At 41.9% G+C, this 12,500-nt stretch overlaps 1 protein-coding gene across 1 annotated transcript in view; it reads right to left on the bottom strand.

The window, feature by feature from the left end:
- Positions 1–12,500, bottom strand: part of ankfn1a (ankyrin repeat and fibronectin type III domain containing 1a) — a 67,919-nt gene that overhangs the window by 21,575 nt on the left and 33,844 nt on the right. Inside the window, exons 8-12 of the mRNA XM_071904160.2 lie at positions 6,384–6,483; positions 5,226–5,358; positions 3,914–4,030; positions 2,531–2,746; positions 1,773–1,939 (exon numbers count right to left, since the gene is read on the bottom strand). Coding sequence (XP_071760261.2) covers positions 1,773–1,939; positions 2,531–2,746; positions 3,914–4,030; positions 5,226–5,358; positions 6,384–6,483 — 733 coding nt within the window. The remainder of the gene's footprint in view (positions 1–1,772; positions 1,940–2,530; positions 2,747–3,913; positions 4,031–5,225; positions 5,359–6,383; positions 6,484–12,500) is intronic.

The raw sequence follows: 12,500 nt of genomic DNA, 5'->3' as shown, positions 1-12,500 counted from the left end.
AATAAAGAAGCTACTTGTGAGTCATGTGACTTGCTTTTAATTGGGCAGTGTGAACCTAAATGACCCAAATACAAAAATCCAACTTCTCCACAGTGATTTGGACCAAAGAAAACGAGCTGTAGATGCGATCGCACCCTTAGATAGACATGGAAGCCAATTCCTACTAATCTGTCACTCTCACCTTTCCCCATCTTTCTATTTAGACTTCTCTTTCGTCTTCTCCAATCTCCTCCTCCTCTCCCTCTCCATGGACACAGCATTCTCCTGTCCCCCACCCTCCCTCCCCCAAGTCTCTCAACAGCCAAAGCTCCCAAATATTTCCTGAATCTGAGCATGAAAATACACGAGGCTTTGGCACGGCGCGGCGGCCGAGTCATTTCGAACCCTGCGATCCAAATGCGCGCCGCTGCGGCTCTCAGAGGGAGGAGAGATGAAGAGGCACAGCGGTCCAGTTTTCCCCCTTTTGTTTCTCACTTCACACTTTCCAATCTCTCCGAGGCGGGCGGGACGCGGCGCTGACTAGCATCCAGAAATTCCTGCGACGGAGGCCAAGGAGCATTGCAGGAATACTTCTACCTGCTTGCCTCAGCCCCTCGGCTCCCACCAGAATCAGATCGGAGAGGACACAAAAGACACAAACAGACCGATACCCACACCCAGTCTCTCCCTGCCACTCTCTCCCTGTGTAATGTAATACCGCCGGGCAGATTAGCGTCCTTGTTGGGGGACAGAATGCGTGTAATGCGCCGCATGCCGACTGACAACATCTGAGAGGTGCAAACAGCTCTCATTCCTCAGACCTAAGCTGCATATTTAGCCTCATATTTGCCATTGCTTTGGAACTTATTTTTAAAGTTGGAGGTGGGAAAATGCATCGTGTTTTGAATGACGTGCAACAGTTGCACTGTGAAACCAAACCTCTTAATTTTATCCCTGAAATGTCCTTAATTTCTCATTACATAAACATTAATTATCCATTAAAAATAGCTTTAAAAAGTAAGGTTAGTATCATGGGTTTATAAGGGATTTATTCATGGGTTGATTCACAGAGACACTAGAAATTAAGGGATTTTTCATGCCTTTTGTGCAGGTTTACAGGTTATTAATGGAAAGTTCCTCTTTCTCTGAATTTTACATTCAATTACAAAGTAATGAGTCACGAATTAAGAGGTGTTTAAGGTGGTTTTGATGGGGTCTCCTCCATTAATAACTCCCTTAACTAATATTAAGGGGATTTTGCATGAATTAAGGGGTGAATTAATGTAAATGTAAGGGTATTTTAAAGGGATTTGGTTCTCTACTGATGAAGATCGCTGTCGTGACTCTGCAACACATTCAGACAACGGTAAATACTGACTGACTAGTCAACACTCTATTATCCTTTTAAAAGGTAAAAAAGATTTGAAGAACACGTGTGTGAGGCTAAAAAAAAAACTCTGATTCTACAAATGCTACTTATTTCTTATTAAAGGATTAGCTGATGAAGACTGTGATATACGATCGATTTAACTGTTGACAAAATGTAAATTATTGTAAGTCGCTTTGGACAAAAGCGTCTGCTAAATGATGTAATGTGATGTGATGGGATGGGATGGGATGGGATGGGATGGGATGTGATGGGATGGGATGGGATGGGATGTGATGGGATGGGATGGGATGGGATGGGATGGGATGGGACCCGATGCGATGCGATGCGATGCGATGCGATGCGATGCGATGCGATGCGATGCGATGTGATGCGATGTGATGTGATGCGATGTGATGTGATGTACCTGGAGACGTTGGAGTTGTCTCGTATGCGGGCGTGGCAGAGCATGTTGGGCGTCCGCTGGGACACCAGGACCTTGATCTGGTCCACGGAGCTGCTGAGCTTCAGGTAGCCCAGGTAGAGACCCGGGGCCAGGCGGTGGGTGCTACGCCGCTGGTACGCCAAGATGTCCTGGAGGGGGGGGGGGGGGAGAGAAAGAAAGAAAACATCTGTTATGAATGTTATGAACTTCTCCCGGCAGTTTCACACCAATTCACACCTCCACTCTTGTAACTACATGTACAACAGGTGGTGACATCACCTGGCACCAAGGACCAGCCAATAGCAGAAGGCAGTTCAGTACCCTACTTCACCATGGCTTCACCAAAGATTTGCGTTTGGGGTTTAGTTATTAGAAGTATTAGCAGTAAAATTAACTGAAGTATGAAAAGTAAAAGTCGTCATTCTGTCAGAGAGTTAAATTATTGAAGCATGAACCTGTCAGAAGTATTTTAATGTTGTCGTCTAACTGCTCCAGATACTGTTGGAGTTTAAACTCTAACAATGCAACATATTTTATGAGCTTATCGTATGTTTTGATGTAAAACCTTATTCTGCAAAGTAACTAGTAACTCCAGCCGGCAGATAAATGTAGAGGAGGAAAAAGAACAAGATTTCCCTCTGAGATGTAGAGGAGGAAAAGTAGAAAGTCTCACAGGATGTAGAGTAAAGTAAAGTGCCAGAACCTGAAAATTGCACTTAAGTACAGTACTTGAGTCGGACCTGTATGGTGATGATGAGGATGTCCAGGGCGTACGGCTCCTCAGGAGTGGACAGAGACTTCCTCTGGCTCTGCAGCTTGGTCACCTGCATCCACTTCCCGCTGAAGAAGGAGTGCTGGCTCTCCATGTCGCGGATGGTGACGAGCAGCACGTTGCCGTGGCGATCCTTGATGGGCTCGTAGTGGACCCGGCCCAGGTTGTGCGTTCCCAGAAGGTTCTGGAGGCGGGACAGATAAACGGGCCTGTTAGATGTTAGGATGTCCTGCCGTTTGTCAATTCATTCATTCATTCATTCATTCATCTGATCTTTAATTTGCAGGAATCAAGATATCCACTGTTTAAAAAAACTGACACCAACGCTTCACTCAGGTAAAGCACATTATGGGTTATTTTTTAAAGTTATGAGTCATTTTAAAATGTTTGGAAAATAGTAATTAAGTTGTTGAGGATAGAGTCATCTTTGTTTTTAAAATATTGACTAATGATTTTCAGGTGGCAATTTTTTTCCAAATGAATACAGTGTTTGGGAATATTACTTTTGATTTGATGACTCTTTTGTTAAACTGGTCATATTAATATTTGTTTAATATTTGTAAGTCGGTCAGAACTATTCCAGTTATTTTTAACTTTGTATCACAGCAAACTGAACGTACCAGTTCAATTCACCTGAGTCTTTGGCATCTTGATCTTTTGTCTTTTTTTCTTTTGCGGTGGTGATTATTTCACTTTTCATTCAAATTTTTAATAGTAAATTTCAGGGTAACATGTTTTACTCTAATTGGATAGATGTAGCCAGTGTCAAAGTCCTTCTCTTCAACATTTGCTTGCTGAACTACTGCAGCTGCACTTGCACAAAAATCTAATTTTACTCTCTTTTCAGCTGTAGGAGATTAAAATGAATGGTTGGGCAACTGGTTGGTTGACAGATTGAAGAGGTTTCTGTTCCATTACACTAATTTAATTCTACTGTGCAACATTTAAGAATGAATCGTCTGCAGCACGGATGCAGGATAGATGCTGGATAAATGTATGAAGGAGGAATTCTTCAGTTTCTACCGCTGCCGAAACATCTGAGTTCACATCTGCACTTCTGACTCAAGTGCATCTGAATTAAGAGTCAGTTTTAATTCACTTGATGGAGTTTGGTCACTCTTCGCCTGACCATGTGGGTTTAACTACTGTACATGTTCATAGGGGATTTATTTAAGTCGATTAAAACTAAAATGAAGTCACTGCAGTTGCTCATAATTGCGACTATAGTGTGACCAAACAGTTGTAGTTTAGCACGAGACGTGGAGTTTCAGGTCATCGAGGGGTTTGGTATGTGTGTGTGTGTGTAGGGGGGAGGGGGATGCAGAGTGGGGGTGGGAGTTGTAGCTCTGACCTGAAGTTGCCCGGCGGCGGTGAGCATCTTGTGCCTGGCCTGCAGGGTGGAGGACGACGACATGGACACCGACATACTCTGTCTCAGCCACCGGACGTCCTCCCACATACAGGACAGCTAGAGAGAGAGAGAGAGAGAGAGAGAGAGAGAGAGAGAGAGAGAGAGAGTCATTAAACTGCACTGCCTAATAAAACAAAGTGTTTTTATGTGTAGTTTCAGGGCGGCAGCAGCCTGATGGTTAGAGCAGTGAGCAGATCACAGTGTCACCGATTTAAATCCCATCTGGGGAAATCAAGGAGCGGGAAGAGACTGAGACACGCCCTCCCCTCCCTCAGCAGCCAGCACTGATGAACCAATGAGCAAGGCACTTAACCCAAAATTACACTAGTGGACTGGGCAGCTACTAGGTATGAAGTGGAAGTGAATGAGTGTGAAGCAGGACAGTGCTGAAAAAAAGCAAACATGCCTGTGAAAATAAAGGTAAAACAACCATTAAAGAGAATAGGAGAAAGGCCAAGCTTCCTGCACTCTAGTTTCATATAATATACTGCTGTTGCTGGGTGAAAACCTCACATCTCCAAAAGGAACTAAGAACAGCCTTGTTTTTAGCTTGACCACCATGAATTGTTAATTTATCGGATTCATTTTGACAAGGTTTGCATAAATGGAAAGATTATAAAAATTTCTCATCCCATAAAGGAGAATGTAATCCCTTAATTTAAGTTAAAACATGAAAATTATAAAAATTGCAATTATGAAGTATTGTTAGTCTTTGTCCAAATCAAGACTTCATTTCCCATAACCCCCCAAAATCCACTGTTTTTCTAGTGTTGAGGTGCTTTTAAACACGTCCTCTCTCCAGCAATTGAGCAATTGAATTGACTTCCTGCAGTATAGTTTCATATAATATTTTGTTGTTAGGTCAGGTGTAAACCTCATATCTCCAAAATGTCCACTTTTCAGGAACTAAGAAAAACAGCCTTGTGTTTAGTTTGACAACCATGCAATATTTTATCTGATTGGTTTTGAAAAGGTTTGTGTAGAGGTGTAGATCTGTCTCATACCATAGAAGAACATGTAATCCTTTAATCAAAGTTAAAACATGAAAATCACCAAAACTGGAGTTACGATGTTTTCACTCGACAGCGACAATATGCCATTTGGTGGACACTTTTATCCAAAATGCCTTACAGTACCATCAGTGCATTCGTTTTTAGCATGGGTGGTCCCAGTGAGAATCGAACCTCTATCCCTGCTAGTGTCAGTGCTGTGCTCTGCCCACTGAGCTGAGCGGGGACAGCAGCAGCCGTACCTTGGTGAACCAGAGGAAGTCTTGCATGAGCGAGCTGCTGTAGGAGTCGTCCACCTCCACGATGGGGATCTGGTCCTCTGCTGTCACCAGCAGGGTGTCCTTATGGTAGAACACAGCTGCCAGGTAGATCCCCCTGCAGAGGAGCGAGTGGTGCGTCCCAGGGGAGTTAAAGGTGCAACGTTTAACTTTATTATTGTCTAATTAATTGTGGTACCTTAGTATAATCACTGTAAACAAATGAGTGCATGTCGGAGACGATTGTTCTCCTCTATCTCACTCCAGTAGTATTGTTAGTTCTAGTGTTTCTCCACATAAAGACTACATTTCCCATCAGCCCCGTTGCTTCCTGCCCCCCCCCCCCCCCCCCCCCGAAGAGGGTCAACATGTTAGAAGTGATTTCTCCATCTTCCTTTCCCTCCTTCCACCATCTGCTGCCAGAAACTCTTTCAGCTTTAGCTCCGTTTGCTCTGGAAGAACAGAAGAAGAACCTCTTCCTGTTTTGTGCTGTAAAGCGATCCAGCAGATTTCCCTCCAGATCCACCAGGTGGAGAAACTATGGAGGATGCAGAGTAGAGGCTGACAGGCTGACCGCTGATGCTCTGGTTTGTTTACGGTGATTATACTAATGTCTCAAAATTAATGTGGTAATGATTTATTGATGTTAAAATGCTACAAGTAGCTCCTTTAAAGGCAGGTTGACATCTGTTGGAAACAGGGAAACTGGCAACTGGCATTTTCATCCACCGACTACAATGGATGATGGATTACAAAATTCACCGGCCACTTTTACTATTTTAGCTGCTAAAGTGGCTGCTGGAGTGGACAAATTTACCAGCTATAATCAAAATGTATCAGCATTTGGCCGGTGGTTGGTGTTCATTTCCCAGTCTAGCTACAGCTGTAGAACACTATTGGTTTGGTCTCACTAAAGGCCATGCAGTACATTTCCATACATTAGAATAAGGCTAATTAATTACCTTAATTTAAAGGTTAACAAATGTCAAGAGGGAGCGAGAAACATTAGGTGACAGTTTATAATGGTGCCGCATGTCTCATTTACATCCCATACATTCCATTCCTTTTTGACAATTAAATGGAAGTGAATGAAACTGAACACATGAGAGTAACAGACATAGATAAATTTAGCTCCATACGAACCTTTTGAGTGTTTTCACGAACTTGTTGGAGGAGTTGAAGAGGTGTTTGAGACTCCTGGAGACCGACTGCTTTCTGCTGGGGTTCTGCAGCTTGGAGGAGTCTGAGAGAGGAGAAGAAGAAGAAGAAGGAGCAGGTCGTCAGCAAAGAAATCCTCCTTTTATACTTCTGTCTTTCATCTAGCAGGGTTCCTACAGTTTCTATTTTAAAATTACACACTTTTTCCAGACCCCAATTTCTTGACTGGATTTGAAGACTCAAAGTGCTTTACATAAAATAAACGGATTAAAACAATTCCAAGCAAAATCAAAAATTTCAAGCAAAATAAAAAAATGCAAGCAAAAGCAAGACAGTAATTAAAACAGTAATTTGTCTAGTAAAATGATGTAAAAAAATAAAGATAAAAATAGGGAAAATGACATTTAAAAAAAGAAAGAAAGATCAAGTAGGTAAGGATAATAATAAAACACATAAAAGAAAAGCAAATCAAAGTGCTTTACAAAAGGGTTTTTCTGTGCAAACAATAAAACAGAAGAATAAAAACACTGTAAAGGGTAAAACGCAATGTTAATTAAAAGCTAAATTAAGTACAAAATGTGTAGTTATGTGTGTTAGTTTTCCATACTTTTCCAGACATTTTGTATAATTCCCAAACTACTCAAGAGCTGGAAATTATAAAATTAATTTTCAACACTTTTCCAGACCTTTAACTTATTCTTTGCTGGTTTTGGAACAGAAGAGACTCACGGTATTGTCTAGTCCAGTAATGTTTATGTATATAGCTCTTTAACACAAGCATATCTCAAAGGACTTTACATATCATCGTATACTAGTCTACATCATTACTGTGTGTATTGTGATGGAAAATCTCAGGTTTTTCAACAAAGTGGCCTCCCGTGGGTCTAAAAAGAGAATACTGGAATTCTACAAACAGTTCCTCACCAGTGTTAAGCAGCAGTGGGTCTTCATTTGCATGCAGAATGCTGTTATTGTGTGTTATTATGCTGCAGTGGTCATTATTCATGAGATGTTTTGCACAGACTGGTTCATTATGCACATCATGCATAACATCCAATGTGTATGCAAAAATCCAATGGCTTTTCATAAAAGATGAACCTTTGTTGAAGTAATAGTAGGGAAATTAGAATGTAAGCAAACACATTCAGTATAAAAATAAGCTATAAAAACTAGAAGGCAAATCTCTGCCAATGCTGAACAATTCTCCACCTTGCTGTTACACTCAAACAAATCATTCCTATCACTTAGATTTGAAGTTAAATTGATTTCTTGACCCTGCAAACAGAAACTTTGGATTTGGAACCAAACGTCTCTCTCTGTTAGAGATAGTTCTGGCTAAAAAAACGAACATATTGGCAAAAATACCAGATCTGGATCACAACCAAAATCGAATCAGTTGTTCCTTGGCCCGACGCCGATCTGTCCACCAAATTTCATAGAAATCTGTTCATAGGTTTTTGAGAAATCCTGCTGACAGACAAACTAACAGTTGTGGGGCTATAAATGTATTATGGTGACAATTTAAACACATTAAGTAGACCGTATTGGTGGGAAATATGGGGAAGGAATAATGGATTACTGACATACATGTATATGGAAAGAAAGCAGAGAACAATCCAGTGTGTGAGAGAGAGTGTGCTTGTTTACAAAACTACAATATAAGGACACAAATTGAATATAAAATCAGCAATAAGAACAGTAGAAACCTGAAGGCAAACCTCCGCCAACGCTGAACAATCGGCCAACTTGCTGTTACACCTAAAGGAATCCTATCACTTCCATTTAAAGTTCAATTGATTTGTTGTTGACCCTGCAAACAGACCCATAGCAACCAAACATCTGTGTCTGTGTCTCCAGATTCAGATCGATTGTTCCTTGGTGTTGGGCCAAAGAACAATCGTCTGTCCTCCAAATTTCATAGAAATCTGTTCAGAGGTTTTTGAGATTTCCTGCTGACAGACACACAAACTAACAACTGTGAGGTTAGAAATGTATGCTGGTGACAATTAAGTCACATTAAATTAATTAAGTAGACATTTATTATTTATATATGTATTGGTGGGAAATATGGGAAAGGAGTATGGATTACTAACATACATGTATATGGATTAAGAAGCAGAGGCAATCCAGCGCGTAGTGCTGAAACGATTAGTTGATTAGTCGATTGACAGAAAATGAAATGATTATAATTTTGATAATCGATTAATCATTTTAGCCATTTATCAAGTAAAAATACCAAACATTTGCTGGTTACAGCTTCACAAATGCTAAAATGTACTGCTTTTCTCCCTTTCATATCATTATAAAATGAATACTTTGGGTTTTTTGGCTGCTGAATTCACTTTGGGTTCTGGTATCTTGTGACGGTATGATATTTTATAGACTAAATGATTAATCGATTAATCAAAAAACATAATCAATAGATTAAACGATAATGAAAATAATCGTTAGCTGCAGCCCTACCAGTGTGTGTGTGTGTGTGTGTGTGTGTGCAGGTCAGTGGGGTGAGCAGTAGGGTTGAGTAACTCTCCGTGTTTCCAGGCCTAACTGAACGTTATCTTATCTCGTTCATTCGTTCAGCTTGTCTCTCTCTCTTCCCTCTCTCCATCCTCCTCCTCCTCCTCCTCTATCAGTCCCTCCGGTGTTCCTCGGACTCCCAGGAGCGCCGGCGGTCCTCGGCGATGCCAATCTCCAGACCGCAGCGCCGCTTTTTACTCCAGCTAATTAAGCGTCACATAATCACCAGTCTGTAAACAGATGGCAGACGGGGGAAATGCCCGCTGCCGCTCTCAAACGCGGCGGCGAGCTGCCGTTCTGCCGTTCTGCCGTTCTGCCGTTCTGCCGTTCTGCCGTTCTGCCGTTCTGCCGTTCTGCCGCCGGCTCCGCGACAAACGACCACCAGAAATGCGTCTTCGCCACGGTGGGAGACCGTAGGAGGGATGGAAGGATGGAGGAGGAGGAGGAGAATTTCAGCAGGGAAATTAGTCACAAGTTTGAGAATCGTTAACACAAGTTTTCTCTTTGCTTTTGCACTTTCTTATCTTTTCCATTTGGGGAATTCATTTTTGGTTTGTTGATTGGTTACCAAGTTATTCAAGCTGACTGTAACTTTATATAATGGCAAGCTGTCATACGAAATTCAACTAAGCAAATCAACTTATTTCAATTTATCTGTCACCACCTGATACTTTATAAGCTCCCTCTCTCTTTCTTCAGTTGTTATCATTTGTATATGCAAATTAACTAAACCTCAAACCAAAACCTGCATACTGCAGACCACTGCACTACACCAGACACCAAATTTTGCTGCATAAATCTACTTGATCTTAAAATCTTCAACTTTCATGCTGCAGTTCACTAGACTCCAGACCCACAGGAGTTGGTGGATCCAAAATTGACGAGCCACTTTCACTGTTGAACCTGCCGATTTGATTTTTAGAATGGAAAAGAAGCTCCAAACAATGACAGATTCAAATAATTAAGTTTTTGTTTTTACCATTTGTATGTGGAAATATTGACTAAACCCAAACTGTAACCATGGAAGAGGCCACATCCCTGAGGCTAGAAATCCTTCACCATAGGAAGAAGGCGACTTAGTTGTAATTGCCTTTTCCCTTTCCCTCTGAGGGACGCAGCGGACCGACACCGGGCCAGAAACTGATCCCCAATCTGCTTCTGACACAGTATCACTCTTTGTGACAGGCAGAGGTTGGGTGGAGTGATGGTTGGGAGGCAAAGGGAAACAGTAAGTGTCCTTAGTGCAGTGGTTTTTAAATCATGAGCCATCGAGAGGCAAGAGGCTGCGAGTTTTCATTTCAACAAAGTCAAACACCGTCAGGAGTCTTCATGTCTCCATGTCTCCTGCCTTCTGATAAACAGGTAGGAGAGGATTAGGCACGGCTTGTTCTTTACTAACACAGTGGTTTTCAATTGTTTTCATGCCAATATGACAGCAGCCGATTCCACTGATTAACACATCTAATGAAAACTAATTAGTGCAATCAATTGCCGTCGTGTTTGTTTGTTGTTGGCATGAAAGCGACTGAACAACACTGAGTCAGTAAAGAACAAGCCGTGCCTGGAAGCTGCTAATCCTCTGCTGCTGTACATGAACCTGTTTGTCAGGAGGCAGCAGACTGGGAGCAGGAAGCCACGACTCCTGATGGTGTCGGACTTTGTTGGTCTGAGTAAAGCTGGGGACACACTGCACGACTTTTAGGCCAATTATAGCCACAATTCAGCATCATGACTGGATCAACATCGGACAGAGTTGGGATAAGATTGGCATTAAGTTTGGAACGATTGCAATGGACAGTGAATCCTGAATCCAACAGGTCGTCAAGCCTGTGTTCCCTAAATCCAACTGACCGATAAGTGTGTGTTCCCTAAATCTAACTGATCGATAAGTGTGTGTTCCCTAAATCCAACTGATCGATAAGTGTGTGTTCCCTAAATTCAATTGACCGATAAGTGTGTGTTCCCTAAATTCAATTGACCGATAAGTGTGTGTTCCCTAAATTGACTGATAAGTGTGTGTTCCCTAAAATCCAACTGACCGATAAATGTGTGTTCCCTAAATCCAACTGATCGATAAGTGTGTGTTCCCTAAATCCAACTGACCGATAAGTGTGTGTTCCCAAAAACCAACTGATCGATAAGTGTGTGTTCCCTAAATCCAACTGACCGATAAGTGTGTGTTCCCTAAATCCAACTGACCGATAAGTGTGTGTTCCCAAAAACCAACTGATCGATAAGTGTGTTCCCTAAATCCAACTGACCGATAAGTGTGTGTTCCCAAAAACCAATTGACCGATAAGTGTGTGTTCCCTAAATCCAACTGACCGATAAGTGTGTGTTCCCCAAATCCAACTGATTGATAAGTGTGTGTTCCCCAAATCCAACTGATTGATAAGTGTGTGTTCCCTAAATCCAACTGACCGATAAGTGTGTGTTCCCTAAATCCAACTGACCGATAAGTGTGTGTTCCCTAAATTGACTGATAAGTGTGTGTTCCCTAAAATCCAACTGACCGATAAGTGTGTGTTCCCTAAATTGACTGATAAGTGTGTGTTCCCTAAAATCCAACTGACCGATAAGTGTGTGTTCCCTAAATCCAACTGATCGATAAGTGTGTGTTCCCTAAATTGACTGATAAGTGTGTGTTCCCTAAAATCCAACTGACCGATAAGTGTGTGTTCCCTAAATTGACTGATAAGTGTGTGTTCCCAAAAACCAACTGATCGATAAGTGTGTGTTCCCTAAATCCAACTGACCGATAAGTGTGTGTTCCCTAAATCCAACTGACCGATAAGTGTGTGTTCCCTAAAATCCAACTGACCGATAAGTGTGTGTTCCCTAAAATCCAACTGACCGATAAGTGTGTGTTCCCTAAATCCAACTGACCGATAAGTGTGTGTTCCCTAAATTGACTGATAAGTGTGTGTTCCCTAAAATCCAACTGACCGATAAGTGTGTGTTCCCTAAATTGACTGATAAGTGTGTGTTCCCAAAAACCAATTGACCGATAAGTGTGTGTTCCCTAAATCCAACTGACCGATAAGTGTGTGTTCCCCAAATCCAACTGATTGATAAGTGTGTGTTCCCCAAATCCAACTGATTGATAAGTGTGTGTTCCCTAAATCCAACTGACCGATAAGTGTGTGTTCCCTAAATCCAACTGACCGATAAGTGTGTGTTCCCTAAATCCAACTGGCCGATAAGTGTGTGTTCCCTAAATTGACCGATAAGTGTGTGTTCCCTAAATCCAACTGATTGATAAGTGTGTGTTCCCTAAATCCAACTGACCGACAAGTGTGTATTCCCTAAATCCAGGTGGACATCAAGAGTTTGTTCCCCAAATCCAACATGGTCGTCACTTATCTGATGATGTCACACATCATCAGACAAAAAAATCTGTCTGTCCAGTCCTGCCGTGTCTTCCCATCCTTACTGATCCACAGTTTTGTACCATGTTGGTTGCAGGTAGTGAACTGCAGCTCTGGATTTTATATTTCTGTATGAGATCGCTGCTTGTTTATCTATTCATGTTCTTTTTGTTCAGGTTCTGCACGACTGCAGCGCTCGTCTGCGTTCCTCTCCTTC

The sequence above is a fragment of the Centroberyx gerrardi genome, chromosome 20 (genome assembly GCF_048128805.1).
Source record: "Centroberyx gerrardi isolate f3 chromosome 20, fCenGer3.hap1.cur.20231027, whole genome shotgun sequence".
Taxonomy (NCBI): Eukaryota; Metazoa; Chordata; class Actinopteri; order Beryciformes; family Berycidae; genus Centroberyx; species Centroberyx gerrardi.
Note: the sequence above shows the minus strand (reverse complement) of the source record. Positions and strands in the feature narration are given on the sequence as shown.